The sequence below is a fragment of the Glandiceps talaboti genome, chromosome 10, assembly GCF_964340395.1.
Source record: "Glandiceps talaboti chromosome 10, keGlaTala1.1, whole genome shotgun sequence".
Taxonomy (NCBI): Eukaryota; Metazoa; Hemichordata; class Enteropneusta; family Spengelidae; genus Glandiceps; species Glandiceps talaboti.
This window is the reverse complement of record NC_135558.1, coordinates 13,017,558-13,045,300: the sequence shown is the minus strand read 5'-3', so window position 1 is coordinate 13,045,300 and position 27,743 is coordinate 13,017,558. Positions and strand designations below refer to the sequence as shown.

At 36.0% G+C, this 27,743-nt stretch overlaps 1 protein-coding gene across 3 annotated transcripts in view; it reads left to right on the top strand.

Annotated features, from left to right (window-relative positions):
- The first annotated feature begins 1,202 nt into the window (after positions 1-1,202).
- Positions 1,203-27,743, top strand: part of LOC144441128 (galactosylceramide sulfotransferase-like) — a 33,082-nt gene continuing 6,541 nt past the window's right edge. The window contains exons 1-2 of one of the 3 annotated variants that reach the window (XR_013481227.1): positions 1,203-1,342; positions 1,635-1,744. Coding sequence is in view for 2 of the 3 variants with exons in the window: in XM_078130660.1 (XP_077986786.1) it covers positions 24,915-24,956 (42 nt within the window). In the remaining variant the exon portion in view is untranslated. Of the gene's footprint in view, positions 1,343-1,634; positions 1,745-24,815; positions 24,957-27,743 lie in introns of those variants that run through there. The other 2 variants (XM_078130661.1, XM_078130660.1) reach the window with 2 other exon arrangements.

The following is a 27,743-nucleotide window of genomic DNA, read 5'->3' as shown; positions in this document are numbered from 1 at the left end:
TGTAATTCACACGTACTGTACTGTGTACATGTGAATATCAATGTATAGCATCAGCTGTTGTCAGTTCACACTTCGTCTTTATAAATAGTCCAGTATTTGTCATTATTGTAATTAATAGTCGTCTACATTGTTCTTTTCTCAAAGACATTTTAATACTTCATTATCTTGAAATCGATGCGACCATGTGGGCAGAAAATGAAAGTGCAATTATTATAAATGTATACCAGTAAATTTCCCTCTTTACAATTTATTAAGGTTTTACATATCTCAGTGTACAAAATAGGCAACCTACCAGAGAGCATGTATATGGTTTGCATGCTAGTAAGTGTAGGCTGTCTTAGTAGCTACTGTGTACACAATCACAACATATTGCCATTGGAGAACCTTTATGTGGTATTTTTCACACCTTGGTGACTGCATCATTTGTAACACAGAAAGTAAGAAATGTCTTACTTGTCTGTGTTTATAGGCTGATTATTCTCATATCCGCATGGATATGGCGGCTGGCGGCTGTCATTCCACTTATGCTATAGAGTGGCAGCTGTCATTCCACTTGCTTAACAGCACAGAGTGTGTCATTCAACTAACCGAATGTAGAAAAGTATTTCATTCCACTGTATACATACTGGACATGCTGTCATTCTAGTTTCCAACCTTTGAATAGGCTGTCATTCCATTTATGCTATACATTTGCGGCTGTCATTCCACTTGTTTAACAGTGCAGGGGGTGTCATTCAACTACCTAAATGTAGCAAAGGATGTCATTCCACTGTATACATACTGGACATGCTATCATTCCATTTTCAAAGCATTGAAAATGCTGTCATTCCACTTATGCTATAGAGTGGCTGCTGTTATTCCACTTGTTTAACAGTGCAGGGGGTGTCATTCAACAAAATGAATGTAGAAAAAGGTGTCATTCCACCATTTACATACTAGAGATGCCGTCATTCCAGTTTCAAAGCATTGTAAATGCTGTCATTTCACTTATGCTATAGAGTGGCGGCTGTCATTCCAATTGTTTAACAGTGCAGGGTATGTCATTAAACTAACTGAATGTAGAAAAGGGTGTCATTCCACTGTTTACATACTGGAAATGCTGTCATTCATTTTCTGTCATTCGTTATAGGGTCACCACGAAATAGTTTAGTTTTTGAAGACCCCTTAACGCAATGTTTGAAATCAGTTAGCCTCTAAGCATGCTTCAAAACCTAAACAAATAATTACCCATCAGAAAGGAACTACATGGACTAACTGGCACCACATGTGAACGTTATCCACTGTTATATAAGTGAACAATATCAGGATGTCTGCAGCAGCAAGTGGAAGGTGTATACGACAGGTAAGGCCATTTAACCGTTCTGGATTCAATTGAAAATTTCGTCCCTAACAGAGTATGGCGGTGTGACTTCCTACTTATGTAATGCCATAGGTGTAATTGTACGTAAATCCTTTGTCCTGTACTAGCTACACTGGTTGTTGAAAAAGTATGTTTTAAACAGCCATTATGTTCGCCATGTGTTACTTAAACCATAGACAGTGGAGGGGAGACTGGTAAGTCAAGCAATAATGTATTTCTGAAAATCATGTTTTAACAAAATCTGCACGTTAACATTTTTTTATGTATTCACCAGCACATACAGTGGGTTAGTGCGCATTTATATTGAAGAAACGTCACAACAGGAAATTTGCAAGTTGTGTGTGTCTATGTTGTGTCTGCGTCGACCATTGTCTGGTCGTCAAGGTGGGTTCTCATGTTTGAAACAAGACAGCACAACACTAAAATTTCAGTTTACAATCCATTATCTGTGCAAAATTTGGTGTCTCTACCAAATGTGGTCTATATTTCGTGCAGATTTCTATCTGACCTTGCAAGTTCTCAAGTTCATCATTATGGGTATGTACGTGGTGTATGTGTTCAATTTGCCGTGGCTGACAAAGTGGGTTCATTTTGCTCGACGCAACACAACATTTTGAAGACTAAATTGTTAGTTTATATCCATTATTTGTGCCAAAATTGGAGTCTCTAGCTAATATGTGTTCCATAAATCGTACGGATTTCAATTTGGCGTGTAGTTAGGAAATCACTTAGGCTGGGATGTAACACTCTACACTCACTTTCGCAGTTTCCCGACAGACTCTGTTTCTGGACAGATATCTATTAGTCCCGCGATCCTCGCTGTTTTCTCCGGAAATGTCGCATTGTCATGCTCAAGCATTCGTAAGAAAGGTCAGGTGATACTAAAGCTTTGATTCAAGGCTGGTTTTGTCGTCACGGTTTTTGAGAGCCCTACTATTGGCGATCACCTAGTTACCATATGTATCACCACTGCCGTAGCTGTCAGTGATTTCGCTAAAGCAAAATACGAATATAGAATAAGTAGATTATTTAGAAACAGGTTCTGGAAAGGTAGTGGCTTGATATTCTCCAACTTTTTTGCGTTACACAAATTTACACATATTTTCCACAGTTAAAATAACTACTTAAAACATTTAACAATAATCTCTGAAGATCACCAATTCTATCTGAGAAACAAGGCAACATCGTCAGCAAACAATAGATTGAAAAATTCGACCAAATCGGGTGTAAGTTGAATACCTCTGTGTTCAAATTACTGAAAAAGGAAAGGACTTATCAAATATCCTTGACAGACACTGATTTGATATTTAAAGTAGCTAGTCAGTGCACCTATTTGCGATCCTCACACAGGACTTAACATGACAATTCATACTCTTTAAAATAATAATAATGTTACCATTAACACCACCATATATCACAACCTTTGTCGCTCAACCGTATTGAGGGCCTCAGCCAACAAAAACGCAATAGAACTTTCAACTCCTTTCTTCAAAGTTGTAGTGGATTGCAAAATAAAGAGATTTTGAATGGTTGAATAGCCCCTTTGTCAGACCAGCAGACATGAGCATTGAATCGATATTCAGATAAGTAAGCTGTGAGACGTGCCATCCATTTGGAATTAACCCCAGATTTGTCAACAAGGGCGTTCTTGAAAGCGTTTCACAGATTCGTGGCAAGACGGTCAGTACCAAGCAAAATGGTATCAGACAATACCACGACATTCCAGTCAGCTTCTACTGAACTAGGTAAACTTTGCGAATCTCCAGACGTGAAGACATACCTCGCAAATAATGAGTACAGTTGACATTTATCCCTCAACGAGCCCCGTGGTTTGGAGGATTTTGGGAACGTCTCATCGGACTTACAAAGACAGTAATCAGGAACGTATTAGGATACGCCTGCCCTACGTAACGTATTACGAACTTAATACAACGTTATCTTTACTAACCATGTCCTTTCTCTTCCTATTTGAATAATCATATGAAGGTCAATACCAAGTTTGTGCCAATATGTATGGAAAGTAGGAAAGCCTGTATAAGGCTATATGAACCTTATGTCAGTAAAGTGTGAGTAGCTGTACTTATATTATTTGGCTATGTGTGGATATCATATTCCTCTCCAGAACCTGTTTCTAAACAATCTACTTATTATATATGCGTATTTTACTTTAGCGAAAACACTGACAGCTCCAGCAGTGTTGCTACATACGGTAACTTTGTGATCGCCGATCATTGGCAAACTTAACAGTAACATTATTAGCATACAAAGGAGTACGATCGTAGGTAAAAATAGAATACATTAAAACACATGTACAACCTTGAGGCGCACCTGTATTTAGCTCTATTGAAGAAGAAACATGGCCATTAATTTTGACAGTTTGTGGCTTAACATACAAAAAAACTTAAAATCCACTTGCACATAGAATAACCGATTCCTTGATCAGATAGCTTAATATATGACCAACTTCAAAGTTATAAAGGTATTAAATGCAGAGCTGAAATCGACAAAGCGCATTCGTACATAGGAATTGCATTTGTCTAGATGAGTTAATACTGAGTGAAGTGCAAAAGATACAACATCTTTGACAGAGTGGTTGGCACGGTAGGCGAACTGATAGGAATCAAAAGTTCTTGACAGTACAGACTTGATGCAAGATTACACGTTCGAAGCCTTTTGTGATGGCAGATGTAAGTGTAACCAGTCTATAGTCATTCAGACACTTGACAGGGGATTCTTTGGCACAGGAATTATAATAGATTTCTTGAAACATTGTGGCACAATACACTGAGAAAGAGAGGTGACAGTTGGTAAGTGCAATGACGAAGGGCTCGAGATTGAATATTGTCCGGACCTGCTGCTTTGCATTTATTTACACTCGCAGAACACTTGCTTACATCAGACTCTATGGTAGTAAAATGTGATTATATGAGATCAGTATCAAGGTGTAAGGGGGTCTAATTTCTTCTTGTCAAAGTGAGCATAGAAATCGTACATTATGTTTAATAGCTATAACTCATAACTTTATGATCCAACAATGTGTGTAGGAACAAATTTCTATGGTTTTGCCCATACTCAAAAGACGCATGATAACGCTACTTTAGGTAAACTCGATAAATTTGTAAGGGGTTGAACCATTTTATATCTGTCGATGTAGGGGATATATCAGTCACAATCATTTTACCACAGCCAACCCACGGTTCTGTAGCGCTATTGTCATGGTAAAATGTGTGTGTATGTGTACATGATCGAATGAATGAATGAACGAATAAATGAATGAATGTATGTATGTATGTAACCTTCAAAAACTTATAGACCATTTGCCTTTTGCGGTGGAGATTGTTCAGCGTTCAGTTGTGACTTTCTTCAAAGAAAAGTGATCGAATCAGTGATAGCAAATCAACAAAGTAATAAAATAGTATTTCGGTTTTCTAAAAAAAAAACGCAAGAGGTTCTCAGAAAATTGGTCTCAAATTTGAGTCAAATTATATCTAAAATAAAAACGTTGAAACTCAAAAGCCACTTAGCAGGCCAATCTCAAGTGTCATTTCTAAGAGTGTCTACATTCCGATTTGTTCAAAATATGATGACCCTTTATAGGCATGCAAATGAACAACAACTGTGACTTTGTCAACAACAAAATAGAACATGGAAACTGCTCGTTAGACGATATGATGAAAGTTGGTTGAGATGCTAATATACATGCCTCAAGGTAACCTTAAGTGGCTAAAATAATTTTCCCTTTTAAATTATGTTATATGCTGTTCATCTGTATGTTTACTCAGTACTGTTGACAAGGCCCTTTTTCTGAGGATAAAGTACGTTGCATTAATTCAAGATGTCTTAGAGTAACGATTTTTTATATGGCTAAGTTTCCATCTTGTGGACATATTATACTAAATTTTGTTGGAAGTAAAACTATGATTGCTTAGTTCAAACCGTTCTGATATGGTCATGGTATATTCAGAGATTTTCCAGACAGTCAAACATATAGTGATAAATGTACTGTCATCACCAGAGGTTTTCCAATAAACCTTTGCAGGAAATGCCCAAATTGCCGAAAACATGTCTAGTGCAATGGGGTTCTCTACAAGATTTCAAAGTTACAGGGATGCTATTTTATCCCCAGAATCATTTTGATAGCTAGCAGTGATCGATGCATTTGTACCAACCAAGTCTGCCTGGACTTTTCCTTTGTCAAAGTATTGCATAGTAACGTATGCTTTCCAAAAATCTACAGCAACTCTCATTGATGGTTATTTTACCTTTGCTTTCAGTTTAGCTATCGTTTGTATTTGATATATAACCATGAACATTTATACATGTATATGTGTCATAAGGGCTTTGAATCATTGCAAGTTACTTCAGAATTTCTTAGGAAGTAGCAAAGATCAGGGGTAGGTAACAAATATTAGTCTAGAGCACGATCGAAAAAGTGACAAATACAAAAATACAAGTTGCGGGAAAATTCTACATAGCACCTGGTACAAGTCGTTTAGTTACAAGCCAAGTCTATATTGCGACGAACACGAAGTCCTGATTTTCCCAGCGTCCATTGCATATTCAACATGGGGGCAAGTAACATCGACAATCCTGAAGGTAAGAATCAGTCGATTTCTACTACTAAAAATCCCAGTAAAAGTTAGTTGTCGAAACTTTGAATGAGATCTGTTCATGAATGTCTGAGTTATGGCTTTGGACAGGGAAAATTTGCAAAGAAAATGGCTACCTGAAGCAACTGGTTTTAATATATACTATTCATGACAGCATTGAATGTTATCATTACAAGTACAAAATATTTCGAGGGGTGCGACACACAAGCTCCTACGCAGCGCTGCCATAACCAAGTCGACCTCCACAACTTTCAGTCCAACTGTCCAAACTTTCCAAGGTAGTGTTGTCTTCAGTGGGGGCCATATCGATTCAACATTTTTTTGGAAGATATGTAAAGGAACTTTTGTCGCTGGTTGACATACCAACTACTAATGTAATACATTAGCTTTTTTTGGTGGAATTGTACATAGTTGTAATTTTACGGAATATATTTCAGAATTGAGGCAGTGTATTTTATCAATAAACGAATAATTATTAATAACGCCACAGATGTTGTATGTTAAATATGCATTCTAAAAAAGTAGCGAATGTCTGATATCAACTCTGTGGCCCCCATTGAAGGGAGGGGTATGGGACAGTGCACAGTAATGTCATTTGCATAATTTTGATAGTTATAAGTAATTTGCATAATTAATGGCTTTTGGTAATTATATCATGTCTAGAAATGCAAACTCCAAATTTCATATAATTTGCCATATACATCAACCATAAAAAAGCAGAAATGTTTAATGTTGATCTTTGTAGTTTTTAATTGTGATGTGTAATTTGCATAAACAACCACAAATGTAATAATTATACAATATCTTTAAAATAATACAAGCTTTAAATTTCAGATAATTTAGATCACATGCACTGATGGTAAAGAAGTGCATATGTCCTTTAAAGCTTGTCGATGTAGTTTATATAATCTTAAGACTTTTCAATAATTAGGCAATATTTTAATAAACAATGTAAAATTTAGTGTAGTTTGATAAAATTAATTTTCCGATTAAGTGCACATCATGCATAATAGCTATAACTCAAAATTTTGCATTCCAACAATGATGTGTGTAGGAACAAAAATCTATGGTTTTGACCTATGAATTCAAAAGAGGCATGATAACGCTAAGGTAACCCTGATAAATTTGTTAATGGTTGAACCATTTGACATCTGGGGATGTGTTGAATACTGGTCAAAATCATTTTAGAGTAGCTAACCCACTGTTCAGTAGTGCTGTATAAAGTCATGGTCAAATATCTGCCTGAGTGTGTGTTTATGTGTGTTGTGTTTAAATCAATCAATGAATGAATGAATGAATGAATGAATGAATGAATGAATGAACGAATTTCAATGTATGTATGTATGTATGCATGCATGCATGTATGTATGTATTATGTATGTATGTATGTATGTATGTATGTATGTATGTATGTGAGTGTGCATGTATGTATGTATGTATGTATGTATGTATGTATGTATGTATGTATGTATGTATGTATGTTTGGTTTTTAAAAACTAAACCCAAGAGGTTCCAAGCAAATTGGTCTCAAATTCGATGATTCAGAAGGACTGTTGATGAGTCAATAGTTCATAATGATATACAAATTATGTCTAAAACATTTTAAGGAGCAATCAGTTTTTACGGCAGGGGGTGGGCTGGTGACTTTTTGTTCATGTTGTACTTAAAAATAGTGACCCCCCTGAAATTCATCCACAAAACAATCCACCCCCCCCCCTCTGACAAAAAAAACCCGCAATGACCCCCCCCCCCATCTGTTGACAAGAAACGCTCTTTTTGTTCTTGCAAAAGACACTCTATTGTCAAAGCATAATACCACACACTGCATAGTTAATTTTACATGTTACATTTTCAGTAGTTTTAAGTGTATCTGGTAAATTGCTAACCGAAATCCATTGTTTCACATGTATAAAGCTCTTTAGATAGGAACCCTATGAGAAGTATGATTGTCTGTTCACGGACATACAAAATATTCATGTTTTAGTAACCAAGAGTTCTAGGATATCTCTTAGATTGAGTGAACTATTAATATTGATTAATTAAGCTAATTATCAAGTACAATATTATAAATGGACATAATATACTTGTAAACCCATGTCAATAACTGTCACACATAATGATGTACTTGCATCATATAATGGATTGTTTACATCATATAAAGATGTGTTAACATCATATAGTCAATGTATTGTTCTCTTTAGACTTAACACAACTGCGGCTTTCCATACATGTACTCGTTTGCACTCCTCAAGGCACTTGTTTGTCCTGTTCATAATTGGCACTGACTCAAAACTCCACCCACCCCCACCCCCACCCCCCATTCATTGACTACACTGCTAATTTTCACCAAAATATTTTTGAAAGCTTTTGAATAATGAAATGTGATAAATGTCGTTGGTTTCAAAATAGAAATTAAAAAATGTCATAAAAATGTTTTCTGTACTACAGCAGTTTCTAAACTAGATTACTAATTCAATTCACTCACTATTAGCTATGTTGTCCAGTATATTGCTGGCAACGTGATAGCCTTGAAAACAAATGCATTCTAATACAGCAAGGAAATGTAATATCATGATATGCTGACAAAACTGTACTCGCAGTATACAGTCACTCAATGTGGGTAGTAGATACTCCAGGGGAGATGTAAAATCTAATTTTCCTCATAACTTTGCACCGTCTGTCAGTACTATAGAAGTCCTGGCTACTAGATCATCAACAAATAAATCTGTCTTTATAACTTTGTTTATCAGTCATTCACATAATATATATTCTCTGAGAATCCGATTAATATTGTGTTCACATTGGAATATATTTCTTTCTTGGTAGTTTATGGTGTAAAACAATAGCAAGAGAAAAGGGGTTTCACATGTAGCCTGGTAACATGTATTAAACTTGGTGATGGTCACAGGTATCAGAGAAAAAGTGAAAGACTGAAAAGTAATCTTTGATAAGACATGTAGTTCGTACTATAGCTATGCAAAGTAACAGTTTAATACTTTGTACATGTATGATAAATCAACACATTAGGGGTGAGATCAGTAGATAAAAAACTAATTCTTTTACTAAGGCCTCAAAACCCATTCCCCATCTCCTTCATCAGAAGCACTGTTCATGACAGGATGTGTCAATCGTTTATAATTATACACAAAGTATGTCTAAAAACGGGGAACATTTTACCGAATCTTAACTAAAATATATTTTGTCAGGCCAATCTGAAGTTTCGTTTCGAGGACTGTTTGATATTTGTTCAAAACAAAATGGGCTGTTATACAACTGTGACTTTGTCAACAAAATGAAACTCGGAAACCTCTTAGAAATCTTAGAGTAACGATTTGCTAAACGGTTGGGTTTTTATCACGATATTGATTGTCATATCATACATATTTTATTGCAAGTGCTATGAACATAGTTTAGCTCAAACAGTTCTGACATAGTCATTGTATATTCAGAGGTTGTCGAGACAGTCACACAGATAGTGGTACCGGAAATGTACGGTCATCACCAGGGCTTTTTCCAATAAACCCTCCCAGGAAATGCCCAAATGGCAGAAAACATGTCAAGTGTAGTCGGGGTTCTATACCAGATTTCTTAAGTTAAGGAGGTGCTATTTTAACATCGAAAACCATATTGATAGCAGTAATCAATACAGTTGTACTAAACAAGTCTGACTGGACTTTTCCTTTGACAAAATACATTCTTGCAAGCCAGAGCACACATTGCTGCTATAGCAACACAATCCCAATGGTGTTGTTTACGATGAAGCACTTCTGGTCTACGACGTTGACAGAATATTGCTAGTAACCTATGCTTTTCGAACGTGGCTTTCGAACTGCAGAAAACCAAAGGAGTGCCCTCTCGCAGGAAAATGCCTCATAAAAAGCGTTGTTTACAAAGCAACAGTTACCACTAACCAAGATCACAAATCATACATAGGCGTTAGTGACACAGAATTCAAAAGCAGGTTTAACAACCACAAGTCTTCATTTAAACTTGATCACAAGAAGAAAGACACTGCGCTCAGTAAATACATTTGGCACCTAAAAGACAGCAACACTAATTACGACGTACACTGGTCAGTTCTCAAGCAGGCTTCCTCATACTCTAACGTTACCAAACGATGTCAACTATGCCTCTGGGAAAAATATTTTATCATAACTGCCGACAAATCAACGAACTTGAACAGCAGAACTGAATTAATCAGTAAATGCCGGCACGCTAACAAGTTCTTACTTAATAATACGTAACCTTTGTTGTCAATCTTTTTGTGTACACACAGCCGTCAGTGAACACACATAAGTTATGTACATAAAGCAGGATGTATACTATTAAACCACACTATTACACCTGACGATCCTTCGGGTGAAACGGTCCGTAGTGTAATTCCACTATGTAATATCAGACTCGTCTTCTTTCATTTTTATGTATATATATATATATATATATATATATATATATATATATATATATATATATATATATATATATATATATATATATATATATATATATATATATATATATATATATATACCAATAACACTAATAATAGTACAGTATCAAGTAAGATACACTAGGAGCCGTTACACAGTGTTTCATGCTTTCGCAATCATCGGACGACTAACGGTACAGTCAGTGATGTTCTACTATTAAGGTTCAAAAATTCTAAGGTTCCATTTCACGTGATATGGGCGCCACAGTGGAATTTGGTCAGTACATATCTATTTTGATGTCGGCACTTTGATATTAATTCAGATCGTTTGTTTAATAAATTGGATTTGTTAACCTTTGATCGTAATACAAGAACTATCCTGATTACATCGTTTTACAGACGGGATGAACGTATTTCATGGTATTCTTTATCCCTATAAAAGTAATTCACCTTTCTTTTATCTTTTTCTCTGCCTATTAATCTGTACATTTGGCGCTGTCTGTTTTTTATGCAATTTCATTCTCTGATTATGATCGATGATATGTTTCAGGTGGCAACCGATCACAAAATCTCCACATCATCCAGTCAACTACCAATGTCATCCAATCAACAACTTTGTCTTCGTGAAGACTCATAAGACAGGAAGTACGACCCTTTCCACAATACTGGACAGATATGGATATAACAGGAATTTGTCTTTCATGTTTAACAGAAAAGATCCTCTGCGAGTCGGTCATATCAGGAAGATTGCGATTAATCGTGACAGTCCTAAGAAACTGTTCGCGCCACCAATAAATGTTGACATTAATGACACTCGTAGATTCATTTTTAATATATCCACAGTTCATTTAACATTCAAGAAAACTGCTTTAGACTTGTTCATGACACCAAATACTAAATATATTACAATTTTACGAGATCCAGCAACACAATTTGAATCCTACTTTTGGAAGTTTGGTTTGAACAAACATGTGTGTCATCTCAAAAATAAACTTAATTCTACGCTTAATGATGATTGCTTTCTTAAATTTGCCCGTAATCCAGGTCGATATAAAAGTGTTATGTCAGGTACCAACACACAGTTCCGAGACCTTGGTTTACCAAGAAGTAAGCATACGACCGAGACATTCATTAATGAGACAATTCAAAAACTGCAGATTGAACTAGATTTCGTGTTAATAACTGAGTATTTCGATGAATCACTTTTGTTGATGAGAAAATTGTTTTGCTGGAATATGACAGATATTATTTACTTAGCACAAAATGTACGAAAGAAACAACCCAGTAAATACTCCGCTGATGTAAATGACAAGATTCGACAATTGAATCGAGCTGATTTTCTTCTTTACCTGAACTTTAATAAGACTCTCTGGAAACGAGTGGCAGAATATGGCCCAACATTTCAATCTGACCTTTCTGAATTTCGATCAGAACTGAGGAACTTCACTGATAACTGTATAACAAATACAAATACAACAGATCGGAGGGGTCGTAAACTGAATATTCCACGGTCGTCACCGTCTAAGGAATGCAGACAATCAATTTTAGTGACGAGAGCGTGGATGAAATTGATAACTGAACGGCAGCATTGAAGACATAAGTGTGACATATTCATCAGAAAAATTCAAATGAACAAGTGCCATGAAACTATAAACATTAAAGGGTGATCCTATTACTTTCCCTGCCCTTGATTTTCTGCAGAATAGCGTCCCCTATGGCAAGAAATGCAAGTGTCTGGACTGTCGACGTCATCTACTGTCAAGACGGCGTTTCAGCGATAAGCTTGTAAATTTTACTAGTGCACATTTTCCCTCAGCCTCTATTTACTAGTATACACTACCAGTCGAAGTTCTCTTACACAGTGTTGTAGAAAGTAAACAACACTACATCTTCTTTATCCTCCATTATCGGCTTGCAGAAGGCACTGTTCACTGTTTGCCAACTCGAAGGGGTCACGTGAGAAACACTTTACAGTGCACATTGCCTGTTCTTACGCCAGGCCAGAAAAGCAGTTCAGTTACCTGACCATACAATTAATATCACGTGCCAACTTTAGGGTGCTTACAAATACAGGCTTAGTAATTAATTTCAGTATTTCATTAGGCGATACCCAGCAGTACTTTCAGCGCTTTGATTTTATTAAAAATAGGGTCAATCCTATCTGAAATTTGACGGTTGCTTTGTGACACGAAACACATAATTCAACAAGTTGTCACACTGTATACAGCGATTATATATAAATTTGGAACTCGAAATGTTGTTTTTTTGTCACACACCAAAAAATGTTACTATTTCGGCAATGTCGACTCATTGTATAAAATAAAATATAATTATATTAAATACACTTCTAAAACTGGGCTACCAGACTGATAGTTTTAACACTGGCTCTTAATAAAAACAATAATAATCTTTCATTTATACTGGCTAGCTCTTTTAAGTATATAAACACTTATTTCCCAAGATGTCCACTGAGGGCAAGCACTCTTATCGGTTTACTGACCAGAAACTATTAACATATTGCGATCAGCTGAGTGTAAAAATAATGTGATTGTTATGTTATGGAATAGATTACTGAGAGCATATTGTCTTAGTGTATACGAACAAGTGTATATGAACAAGATGGAATAATACCCTACAGCTCTTGTTCATACCCGACTAGCGTAGCTCACACAGCTGGAACATTCACATACCTAGGACAGAGTTGTGCATATATCATATATATAGCTGTATCAGTCCACTGGCTGTACCAGGTATGTGTACAATATCCTTGTAACAGCAAAGGGCCAACACACTAGGTGTAGCATACCGAGTCAAACTTTTCCCCACAGCCATGTACCAGCTAAGTTAGTATATAGTTGTAACCTATGTATTTCCTATAGCCATGCACGAGTTATGTCAACACTGATGTAACAGTGGTATTTCCCACAGTCATGTACCTGAATGTTACAGGTGTATGCAAAGTTCACTGTGTACATCAACCATAACAAAGCATATGCGTTTGATGTACTTTTTAAAACAGTTTTTAATTGGGATGTGTAATTTGCATAAATTATAATTTTGATAATTAGGCAATATCGTTTGAATGCAAGCTTTAAATTTCAGATAATTTTTTACATGCATTGATGGTAAATATATGCAAGTGTCCTTCAAAGGGTGTGTGTGTGGGGGGGGGGGGGTTCAAAGTCTGTTGATGCAGCTTATAACCCTAATGGTTCATTTAATAATTAATGATTTGTAAATATCTTAAGTATGCAAGCCTCAATTCTCAGATATGTCACCGGTCTAGATTCACACCTTTGCCGCTATTCTCTTCTTTATGTCTAATGCTAACTATACACTACACACAAACTTGCGATCTTGTACAGGATCACACGAGCACTCGGACAAAAGATTTGAGGTTCGCTCGTTACCTCTCTGAATGAGATGGTTTTTCTACTTCTACTGGCCTTTATTGTCCAAACTTTTACTTTATGAAAATTGTCAACATTTCTATTATCAAAACATGATGTCATAATAGTAAATATAGAAATATTGTCTGAGAAGTTGCCCTCGGCAACTAATTAGGAAATTACCAATAAAGAATATGGAAGGCTATGCCATAATGTGGACGATGGAACCAATGTTTTTCTGCTAGCATGCGACTCAATCTGATTAAAATCTGATATAGATATCGGCTAATCGCTCATTGCCATTTTACCCTCGTTATTTTGCCTGAATTGACCTTCTTGAGGAGGCGTTCAGGATAAAAAATGTAAACATGTACCAAGAATGTCAATTCAGGCAAAATAACGAAAAATAGCAATGAACGATTAGCCGACATCTACATCGGATTTTAATCAGATTTGCATGCGACTAAGCTGAGTAATAAGAGAACAGAAACATGAAAATATGGGGATCGGAGATAGAAGGTGATAACATAAATAAAAGAGATCATATAGAAAAGTATATAGTAACATAATGAAACTTTCGAAAACTCTGAATTCGTTAACCGATATCCTGACACCATGTAAAGTGTTTTATTAAAACTTGAAACTATCAGTGAATAAACTGACAATAAAATAACTGACAACAAAGAAAAAGTTACAGTAAAATTGTTCTCAAATAAACAGCTCTCAAAATCAGAGTGAACAATCTAATATGTGAATGACGAAGACAGGTGGTGCCATATTTTGTCATTGAGTATATATAGTACATAGTTCCCTTTAGAAAATTAAAGGAAAAGGTTGATGATGCATGTAATATTTGGTAATTGTACAAGAAAATATATAAAGCCACCTGAAAGAAAACAATTTGCTAAGAAACTGAATTATAATAAACGCATTTATCTAGAAAATAGCCTATAACAATTTTTTTAGTAAGCATACTCAGAAGCAAGACACTAATTTTTAATTCAGAAAAGTGTGTAAGTAATCGGGGTCAAGTATTCCTATAATCGTCAAACACAAACGTTTGAAACACAAACGAGTAATATATAAATTATGTAATAATGGAAAATACCATTAAAAAGAAATTAGATTTAATAATGGAAATCCCATCGCGCATGTACGTTAAAATAACTACTCAAAGCTTGGACATAAACGATGTTGACTTTCGATTCTTCACATGACCAATATGAATTCAAATCCACAATATCGCAGATTAATTGAGTGCGAACAGAAACAGTCGTTATAGGATATCTACTCCAGTACAGATATCCAGTACAGATGATTAAATATATACTTTATATACTTTAAGAAAGTATGTACATTTATATCATTAAACAATGGTGTCATAATACCTTCCATGTGATTGGATGGACAGTAAACGATGATGTCATCGGTGATAATTAACTTAAAATGAGATCGTCAGTGAAATAACTCGTATACACTAAGACAATATGCTCTCAGTAATCTATTCCATAACATAACAATCACATTATTTTTACACTCAGCTGATCGCAATATGTTAATAGTTTCTGGTCAGTAAACCGATAAGAGTGCTTGCCCTCAGTGGACATCTTGGGAAATAAGTGTTTATATACTTAAAAGAGCTAGCCAGTATACATGAAAGATTATTATTGTTTTTATTAAGAGCCAGTGTTAAAACTATCAGTCTGGTAGCCCAGTTTTAGAAGTGTATTTAATATAATTATATTTTATTTTATACAATGAGTCGACATTGCCGAAATAGTAACATTTTTTGGTGTGTGACAAAAAAACAACATTTCGAGTTCCAAATTTATATATAATCGTTGTATACAGTGTGACAACTTGTTGAATTATGTGTTTCGTGTCACAAAGCAACCGTCAAATTTCAGATAGGATTGACCCTATTTTTAATAAAATCAAAGCGCTGAAAGTACTGCTGGGTATCGCCTAATGAAATACTGAAATTAATTACTAAGCCTGTATTTGTAAGCACCCTAAAGTTGGCACGTGATATTAATTGTATGGTCAGGTAACTGAACTGCCTTTCTGGCCTGGCGTAAGAACAGGCAATGTGCACTGTAAAGTGTTTCTCACGTGACCCCTTCGAGTTGGCAAACAGTGAACAGTGCCTTCTGCAAGCCGATAATGGAGGATAAAGAAGATGTAGTGTTGTTAACTTTCTACAACACTGTGTAAGAGAACTTCGACTGGTAGTGTATACTAGTAAATAGAGGCTGAGGGAAAATTTGCACTAGTAAAATTTACAAGCTTATCGCTGAAACGCCGTCTTGACAGTAGATGACGTCGACAGTCCAGACACTTGCATTTCTTGCCATAGGGGACGCTATTCTGCAGAAAATCAAGGGCAGGGAAAGTAATAGGATCACCCTGGCAAAAGTACGTACACAACCGACGTTGTTTGTTGAAGGTGACTTTGGCGTTAAACCATACTTTAATGTTTATAGTTTCATGGCACTTGTTCATTTGCACTTTTCTGATAAATTGGTCACACTTATGTCTTCAATGCTACCTCTCGGTTATCAATTTCATCCACGCTTTCGTCACTAAAATTGATTGTCTGCATTCCTTAGACGGTGACGACCGTGGAATATTCAGTTTACGACCCCTCCGATCTGTTGTATTTGTATTTGTTATACAGTTATCAGTGAAGTTCCTCAGTTCTGATCGAAATTCAGAAAGGTCAGATTGAAATGTTGGGCCATATTCTGCCACTCGTTTCCAGAGAGTCTTATTAAAGTTCAGGTAAAGAAGAAAATCAGCTCGATTCAATTGTCGAATCTTGTCATTTACATAAGCGGAGTATTTACTGGGTTGTTTCTTTCGTACATTTTGTGCTAAGTAAATAATATCTGTCATATTCCAGCAAAACAATTTTCTCATCAACAAAAGTGATTCATCGAAATACTCAGTTATTAACACGAAATCTAGTTCAATCTGCAGTTTTTGAATTGTCTCATTAATGAATGTCTCGGTCGTATGCTTACTTCTTGGTAAACCAAGGTCTCGGAACTGTGTGTTGGTACCTGACATAACACTTTTATATCGACCTGGATTACGGGCAAATTTAAGAAAGCAATCATCATTAAGCGTAGAATTAAGTTTATTTTTGAGATGACACACATGTTTGTTCAAATCAAAAAACCAAAAGTAGGATTCAAATTGTGTTGCTGGATCTCGTAAAATTGTAATATATTTAGTATTTGGTGTCAAGAACAAGTCTAAAGCAGTTTTATTGAATGTTAAATGAACTGTGGATATATTAAATATGAATCTACTAGTGTCATTAATGTCAACATTTATGGGTGGCGCGAGCAGTTTCTTAGGACTGTCACGATTAATTGCAATCTTCCTGATATGACCGACTCGCAGAGGATCTTTTCTGTTAAACATGAAAGACAAATTCCTGTTATATCCATATCTGTCCAGTATTGTGGAAAGTGTCGTACTTCCTGTCTTATGAGTCTTCACGAAGACAAAGTTGTTGATTGGATGACATTGGTAGTTGACTGGATGACTTGGAGAATTTGTGATGGATTGCCATCTGAAAATATAGATGACCATCAGAAAATGAAATTACAAGAACATAAAAGAGAGACAAAGCCAAAGGAACAGATTAATAGGCAATGATAAAGAAAGTAGCGAGATTGTGAACTGATTTTTATAAATAATGCTATTAAATACGTTCATCCGGTCTGTAAAACAACATTACTTACGAGCAACGTTTCGCCTGTTCAGGCGGACAGGCTTTCTCAAGCCATCACAACTACGCCACCTAGCGGTAAATCTTGCAAAACGGAGAGTTTGATAAACTATGTCGACCTACCCTACTATGATATTTGAAAGGTTGGAAGACACGACATAATCAAAATACACGTTCCATTATTATCAATGTTATAAACACAATTTTCTAATATTTTATTGTAAAATTGCAACTCTAAAGCACATCATACTATGAAACATTTCCACTACACAGTACGATCACCAACATTTGTTCATTATTTGCATTGTGCCTTTAATTTAATCAACATGAATGTATGTATATTAATATATATAATGAAGGTATAAAAGTGTCTCTGTGAAGAGAACAGTGCTCAATGCAATATTAATAGCCGAGCAAAATGTACTTAAGATCAGAAATTAGCAGATCATAATTCATCTGAGGATCGAAGAAGCCTGAAACTGAGTTAAAGTGGGCATATGGATGAGGATATGGTATTTGTTTACCTCTGCAAATAAGAAAATAAATGTGTAGAATGAAACTATATCATAAAACTAAGTCTCTGGTCGATCAATACATACCACACTGCATCTATTAGCAACGTACGGCTGTATACAAGATTTCCGCGGTAAACAATCTTTTGAATCGGGCGCCATTGCAGATAGTTGTTCACGTGACAAGATGCGCAGGAACTGCCTTCGTCACAAATATAACGGGATCGCGTACTATGCGTTATGAAACAAGACGAGACTACGTCGCAAATTTTTGGCATGCGCAGCAGACAGTTTATGACTTCCACAATGGCGGACTCAATGGAGGTAAGTCGAAGCAATCATCATATTACGTCGAACAAAATTTAGTATAATATGTCCACATGATGGAAACTCAGCCATGTAAAAAATCGTTACTCTAAGACATTTTGAATTAATGCAACGTACTTTATCCTCAGAAAAAGGGCCTTGTCAACAGTACTGAGTAAACATACAGATGAACAGCATATAGCACTATTTAAAGGGAAGATTATTTCAGCCACCTTGCATATTGATAATTAGGTAACCTTGAGGAACGTATATTAGCATATTCTTTGTGATAGGCAGGATTAATAATGATGATGTACATAACACAAACTAACTGCTAACAACCAGTGTAGCTCGTACCAATGTACAATTACACATATATCATTACATAGATAGGAAGACACACCCCATACTCATACGTCTGCTAGGGACGAAATACTCAATTGAATCCAGAACGGTTTAAATGGCCTCACCTGTCTTTCACGCCTTATACGTACTGCTGTAAACATCTGCATATGGTTCACTTATTACTATAAACTAGTGGATAACGTTCACGAGTTCCGTCACCTTGTTCACGTAGTTTCTGTTTGAAGGGTAATTCTTTGTTTCTGCTTTTTAATCATGCTTCAAGCCAAACTGATTTAATGCATTGCGATAAGGGGTCTTCAACAACTAAACTATTTTGGTATCGTAGTCATATTCGTTTATCAAATAGATTATGATGTACGATATCTGAAGTGTTTCTAACGTGGCTACACAGGGGACCTTGTACATCCTAGCCCTAGGGTGTACATCATATTGCTACAATAACCTAGTGCTAGGGAGAAGAGCACAGCCATGTACCAACTGTGAGCCTCAAAGCCCCGTTACAATCTCCAGATTTTACACAGACCTTAACATTATATTGAAGCTGAAAACAGGGTAATTAATGTTAGTTGTTTTTTATACAGGAACTTGTATATACATGTTTTGCACCCTTTTTTGTTAAAAGGCTGTCAAATTTTGACATGATTTTTAGTATTTCAGTTTCACTCATGTTTTTTGGTTGATTTATTTTTTAAAGCTATACTCCTACCCTGTTAAAATTTACATGAATACATATACCAATATTATTTTTGTATAGTGTTTTTAAAATTAATGGGTCTAAAGACAGACTACTGTACAGTCTTTTGCAAACAGCATATAGAAATTTGCATTCCAAATATAAAAAAAGTACATGTAAACTTTTAAAATAGGGCAACTCTGTCCTTTAAGCCAAACACTGACAGTCTTCTATGTATTCCAAGCAAATAAATACACACCATGGTAGCTATGATGCAGATCCATGGAAATAACAGGTAAAATTGTGGCCATTATTGTATATAATTATGTTTCAGTTTGCAACAATTCTTTTGTAATTGACTCTCTCTTTGTACAACTATTCATCAATTCTTCTGGTCTTCCATGTTGTTGCTCTCCGGCCTGATCTTGTATACATATAAATTTCTCTCTCACTGACACAGGTGACCAAAACTCCCTTTCCACTATATCTGAGTAAGATGAATCATTGTCACTGTCAGAATAAGTCAGTATCAGAGCTGGTTGAAAGAGTCGTCTTAATAAGGAACAGCGTAAAAAATCAGGCAGAGAAAGAAGAAGGTGGAAATGAAGCATGCAAACAAAATTCTACAGGCATTGGTAAAGACAAAGATAGAATTACTGAAATCATACCTAAGTTTATAAGTTCCCAGAATTATCTACAGAAATCTGCAATAAAACTGAACATGGATGATGTCAACCTTTATGGATTCAAGCTGAGATGTAGTTCAAGATAGTTCTAAACGTTTATTTAAAGGATTAAAATTCACTTGAGGACAGTTCAACATGCCATCAGCTGATGTCGAGTATGATAAATAGTGCAATGCTTTGAAATTGTCCATAGACTATGTCATACTCATGTTGCAGTGATTTTGGGCTATCTATATTATGCAGTCTCTTCCTGTGCTCATTTTACAGTTGGTTTAATAGTTTAACAATGGGCCCGGGCGAGATAAGCAACTCAACACACACTTAAGTTATTAAAAAGACATTGGGTATCTCAAAATGTGTTTTCATCATTTTTATATTTATATATAATCCCATGAAATCAATGTTAGTTTTACGTCATAATGCTCTGAGTATGATTCCGCGGACTAATACAAATTCGAGCCGGTAGGCGAGAATTTGTAGTCCGCGGAATCATACGAGGAGCATTATGACGTAAAACTAACATTGATTTCATGGAATTATATATTTATCACATAAGTAAGTATTTCCCTGTATTTTTCTAAAATTATAAATCGTATTTTACGAATACTGCATCATTCCATCGCACTATATTCTTCATCGCGTATTAAAAAATGGCGACTGACGGCTATGCAAATTACATAATCGCGTGACCTGTCGCGAGGTCAAGCTTACCATATGTATGGTATCGGTCATACTGTTGTGTGGTTTCTCAACCAAAATTATCGGTTATAAACTTGCGATGTACATGTAATATCGAATTTAGTTTAAAACGTAAGTAGAATTGTCTGAATACGACTTTTGTGCCGTCATTTTAATAATATTTTCTCGGGTTGTGTAAGTTCGGAGATCTGAGCTGGACGGAAAATCGGAAGTATTATAATAAGCTTGCCAGCTGATACATCGATAATCTACGTGATTTTTAAATAGAATAAAATGTATCAAATAAAAATAAAAGTACTTCTACGTATCAAACTCATGCCATCCAAGGATATATGTAACGTAATGTATGCATTTACATTTTGAAAGCACATAATTATTACGATAAACTTGATCGTAGCGTAGGGTTGGCAGAAACACTCAAACAGTACGGAGAAAAAATAGTTCGGTAGAACAGGGGTGATATGCTCTGAAATCACCCCCTGTTTGACGTCACACAGTAGAAGATATGCACGTATTTATGTGATAAGTAAAAAAAAACCATCACAAAATTTCAAGTCCCCCCCCTCAACCATCCTCCAAATTTTCAAGCCCCCCCCCCCTCAATTCCACCGACCCCACTGCCCGTTATTTGTGAATGCAGCCTAATGGCATGCGTATAACTGTCTGCAGACACACATTTTCTATGTAATTTTTATTGAAAATGCATAAAATACATAAGATCTGCTGTAGTCCGGTGCGTAGTTTCAGAGGGAGTAATTCGGAACTCTAGTCTGACAAATGTCCTCCAAGGTCATGTTCATAATCTACACCCGGCACGTACAAGTTACGTCTGCAAGCAGGACTAGATATGATCACACGTGTACATTTCCCAGTCATTTTTTTCTGAGATTTTGTGCAATTTTTCATAACAGTAGATTTTTGTTATAAAATGGTGACTATGGTATAAAAGTACAATACATTACCAACTTCTGTATAAAATGTATTTTATAGTGAAACCACTAACCACTTTATTACATCGCTAAAACAAAACTGCATAATGAAGAGCTGAAGAAATGAACCACTTCTACATGTCACCAAAATAAAAAATAAAATTAAAAAAACAACAGCGGAGCTATTCTGACCGATAGGTCGCTTGTTTTAAAGTAAATATGCTTAATTTATGGGTATGTCGTTTCACTGGTCTCGTACCCGCATATTTATTACTACTATATATAACCACGGTTGTATATACATTGAGCTGTTGTTTAGTGAATTAACTGCTGTGTTGACCACATTGACAGCTATATTCATAGCCACGAATTGGGCATTCTAACAACATTATTTGTAGGAAACAAAATCTAATGCCTCAGGCCTTTCAGAAGGCATTCAGTTTAAATGTGTATATTCTTTGTGATAGGCAGGATTAATAATGATGATGTACATAACACAAACAAACTGCTAACAACCAGTGTAGCTAGTATGGCAAAGGACCAATGTACAATTACACATATATCATTATATAGATAGAAAGACACACCCCATACTCATAAGTCTGCTAGGGACGAAATACTCAATTGAATCCAGAACGGTTTAAATGGCCTTACCTGTCTTTCACGCCTTATACGTACTGCTGTAAACAACTTCATATGGTTCACTTATTACTATAAACTAGTGGATAACGTTCACGAGTTCCGTCACCTTGTTCACGTAGTTTCTGTTTGATGGGTTTCTGCTTTTTAATCATGCTTCATGCCAAACTGATTTAATGCATTGCGTTAAGGGGTCTTCAACAACTAAACTATTTTGGTATCGTAGTTGTATTCATTTATCAAATAGATTATGGTATACGATATCTGAAGTGTTTCTAACGTGGCTACACAGGGAACCTTGTACATCCTAGCCCTAGGGTGTACATCATATTGCTACAATAACCTAGTGCTAGGAAGAAGAGCACAGCCATGTATCAACTGTGAGCCTCAAAGCCCCGTTACAGAGTATATTTTTTCCACAGCCCTGGTTGTGAAAAATATGTGTGAGCTATATACACATGTGTGAGCTATATACTAGTCGGATATGAACAAGAGGGGTGCTACAGGATATTATTCCACCATGATAGCTCTTTTTTACATAGATGAGTATAACTGTATGCAAGGTGGACAGTACACAACTATGGCGCTGGGATGTGCAAAACAGTCGTGGCACAGCGGTGGTATTACATATCCTTGCAACAGGCATTTTTCACAACCATATACCGCGGTTGTGGAACAATATACTATGTAATGGGGCTGTGAGGCTCACAGTTGATACATGATTGCGCTCTTCTTCCTAGCACTAGGATATTGCAGCATTAGGATGTACACACCCTAGGGCTAGGATGTACAGGATTCCCTATGTAGCTATATTAGAAACACTTCAGATATCGCATATCATAATCTATTAAATGAGTACGATTAAAATATCGAAATACAAAAATGTAGTTGAGTTGTTGAAGACCCCCTAACGCAATGTTTGAAATCAGTTTGGCATGAAGCATACTTAAGAAAGCAGAAACAAAGAATCACCCTTCAGAAAAGGAACTACATGAAAAAGGTGACAGAACACCTGTACGTTATCCACTATTTTATAATAATAAGTGAACAATATGTTTACAGCAGTACGTAGGTGTAGCCACGTTAGAAACACTTCAGATATCGTACATCATAATCTATTTGATAAATGAATATGACTACGATACCAAAATAGTTTAGTTGTTGAAGACCCCTTATCGCAATGCATTAAATCAGTTTGGCTTGAAGCATGATTAAAAAGTAGAAACAAAGAATTACCCATCAAACAGAAACTACGTGAACAAGGTGACGGAACACGTGAACGTTATCCACTAGTTTATAGTAATAAGTGAACCATATGCAGATGTTTACAGCAGTACGTATAAGGTGTGAAAGACAGGTAATGCCATTTAAACCGTTCTGGATTCAATTGAGTATTTCGTCCCTAGCAGACGTATGAGTATGGGGTGTGTCTTCCTATCTATGTAATGAATCAATATACGTGTAATTCTTCATTAGTCCTTTGCCATACGAGCTACACTGGTTGTTAGCAGTTAGTTTATGTTATGTACATCATCGTTATTAACCCTGCCTATCACAAAGAATATACAGATTGTAATCATATCCGACTGGCTGTGGGAAAAACAGCTGTTAGAGTAGTGTTGACATAGCTCGTGCATGGCTATAGGAAATACATAGGTTACAACTATCTGCTAGCATAGCTGGTACATGGCTGTGGGGAAACGTTTGTGATGGAATGTTACAAAAACCTATGCTGCATTGTTATGTTTAAAATCCATGTTATATTGATGTTGCCACAACAGTTACACATCTATCAAATCTAGGTATGTTACACCTAGTGGGTTGGCCACTGATGTTACAGGGATATTGTACACATACCTGGTACAGCCCCATGGTGCCATTGGACTGATACAAATACATATATATATATGCACAACCCTGTTCTATGTATGTGAATGACCCAGCTGTGTGAGCTATGCTAGTCGGGTATGAACAAGAGCTGTAGGGTATTATTCCACCATGTGCCATCTGTGTGAACTATATCCAAGTCGAATATGAACAATCTTAAGATGGGTACTACAGGATATTATTCCACCATAGCTCTTAATACATAGATGTGTACAACTGTGTGCAAGATGAGCAGTACACAATTATGGCACTGGGATGTGCAAAATAGTGGTGCCACAGAGGTGGTATTCCACATCCATGCAACAGGCATATTTTTCACAACCAGGGCTGTGGAAAAAAAACTCTGTAACGGGGCTTTGTGGCTCACAGTTGGTACATGGCTGTGCTCTTCTTCCTAGCACTAGGTTATTGTAGCAATATGATGTACACCCTAGGGCTAGGATGTACAAGGTTCCCTGTGTAGCCACGTTAGAAACACTTCAGATATCGTATACCATAATCTATTTGATAAATGAATACAACTACGATACCAAAATAGTTTAGTTGTTGAAGACCCCTTAACGCAATGCATTAAATCAGTTTGGCATGAAGCATGATTAAAAAGCAGAAACCCATCAAACAGAAACTACGTGAACAAGGTGACGGAACTCGTGAACGTTATCCACTAGTTTATAGTAATAAGTGAACCATATGAAGTTGTTTACAGCAGTACGTATAAGGCGTGAAAGACAGGTAAGGCCATTTAAACCGTTCTGGATTCAATTGAGTATTTCGTCCCTAGCAGACTTATGAGTATGGGGTGTGTCTTTCTATCTATATAATGATATATGTGTAATTGTACATTGGTCCTTTGCCATACTAGCTACACTGGTTGTTAGCAGTTAGTTTGTGTTATGTACATCATCATTATTAATCCTGCCTATCACAAAGAATATACACATTTAAACTGAATGCCTTCTGAAAGGCCTGAGGCATTAGATTTTGTTTCCTACAAATAATGTTGTTAGAATGCCCAATTCGTGGCTATGAATATAGCTGTCAATGTGGTCAACACAGCAGTTAATTCACTAAACAACAGCTCAATGTATATACAACCGTGGTTATATATAGTAGTAATAAATATGCGGGTACGAGACCAGTGAAACGACATACCCATAAATTAAGCATATTTACTTTAAAACAAGCGACCTATCGGTCAGAATAGCTCCGCTGTTGTTTTTTTTAATTTTATTTTTTATTTTGGTGACATGTAGAAGTGGTTCATTTCTTCAGCTCTTCATTATGCAGTTTTGTTTTAGCGATGTAATAAAGTGGTTAGTGGTTTCACTATAAAATACATTTTATACAGAAGTTGGTAATGTATTGTACTTTTATACCATAGTCACCATTTTATAACAAAAATCTACTGTTATGAAAAATTGCACAAAATCTCAGAAAAAAATGACTGGGAAATGTACACGTGTGATCATATCTAGTCCTGCTTGCAGATGTAACTTGTACGTGCCGGGTGTAGATTATGAACATGACCTTGGAGGACATTTGTCAGACTAGAGTTCCGAATTACTCCCTCTGAAACTACGCACCGGACTACAGCAGATCTTATGTATTTTATGCATTTTCAATAAAAATTACATAGAAAATGTGTGTCTGCAGACAGTTATACGCATGCCATTAGGCTGCATTCACAAATAACGGGCAGTGGGGTCGGTGGAATTGAGGGGGGGGGGCTTGAAAATTTGGAGGATGGTTGAGGGGGGGGGACTTGAAATTTTGTGATGTTTTTTTTTTACTTATCACATAAATACGTGCATATCTTCTACTGTGTGACGTCAAACAGGGGGTGATTTCAGAGCATATCACCCCTGTTCTACCGAACTATTTTTTCTCCGTACTGTTTGAGTGTTTCTGCCAACCCTACGCTACGATCAAGTTTATCGTAATAATTATGTGCTTTCAAAATGTAAATGCATACATTACGTTACATATATCCTTGGATGGCATGAGTTTGATACGTAGAAGTACTTTTATTTTTATTTGATACATTTTATTCTATTTAAAAATCACGTAGATTATCGATGTATCAGCTGGCAAGCTTATTATAATACTTCCGATTTTCCGTCCAGCTCAGATCTCCGAACTTACACAACCCGAGAAAATATTATTAAAATGACGGCACAAAAGTCGTATTCAGACAATTCTACTTACGTTTTAAACTAAATTCGATATTACATGTACATCGCAAGTTTATAACCGATAATTTTGGTTGAGAAACCACACAACAGTATGACCGATACCATACATATGGTAAGCTTGACCTCGCGACAGGTCACGCGATTATGTAATTTGCATAGCCGTCAGTCGCCATTTTTTAATACGCGATGAAGAATATAGTGCGATGGAATGATGCAGTATTCGTAAAATACGATTTATAATTTTAGAAAAATACAGGGAAATACTTACTTATGTGATAAATATATAATTCCATGAAATCAATGTTAGTTTTACGTCATAATGCTCCTCGTATGATTCCGCGGACTACAAATTCTCGCCTACCGGCTCGAATTTGTATTAGTCCGCGGAATCATACTCAGAGCATTATGACGTAAAACTAACATTGATTTCATGGGATTATATATAAATATAAAAATGATGAAAACACATTTTGAGATACCCAATGTCTTTTTAATAACTTAAGTGTGTGTTGAGTTGCTTATCTCGCCCGGGCCCATTGTTAAACTATTAAACCAACTGTAAAATGAGCACAGGAAGAGACTGCGTAATATAGATAGCCCAAAATCACTGCAACATGAGTATGACATAGTCTATGGACAATTTCAAAGCATTGCACTATTTATCATACTCGACATCGGCTGATGGCATGTTGAACTGTCCTGAAGTGAATTTTAATCTTTTAAATAAACGTTTAGAACTATCTTGAACTACATCTCAGCTTGAATCCATAAAGGTTGACATCATCCATGTTCAGTTTTATTGCAGATTTCTGTAGATAATTCTGGGAACTTATAAACTTAGGTATGGTTTCAGTAATTCTATCTTTGTTCTTTACCACTGCCTGTAGAATTTTGTTTGCATGCTTCATTTCCACCTTCTTCTTTCTCTGCCTGATTTTTTACGCTGTTCCTTATTAAGACGACTCTTTCAACCAGCTCTGATACTGACTTATTCTGACAGTGACAATGATTCATCTGACTCAAATATAGTGGAAAGGGAGTTTTGGTCACCTGTGTCAGTGAGAGAGAATTTTATATGTATACAAGATCAGGCCGGAGAGCAACAACATGGAAGACCAGAAGAATTGATGAATAGTTGTACAAAGAGACAGTTAATTACAAAAGAATTGTTGCAAACTGAAACATAATTATATACAATAATGGCCACCATTTTACCTGTTATTTCCATAGATCTGCATCATAGCTACCATGGTGTGTATTTATTTGCTTGGAATACATAGAAGACTGTCAGTGTTTGGCTTAAAGGACAGAGTTGCCCTATTTTAAA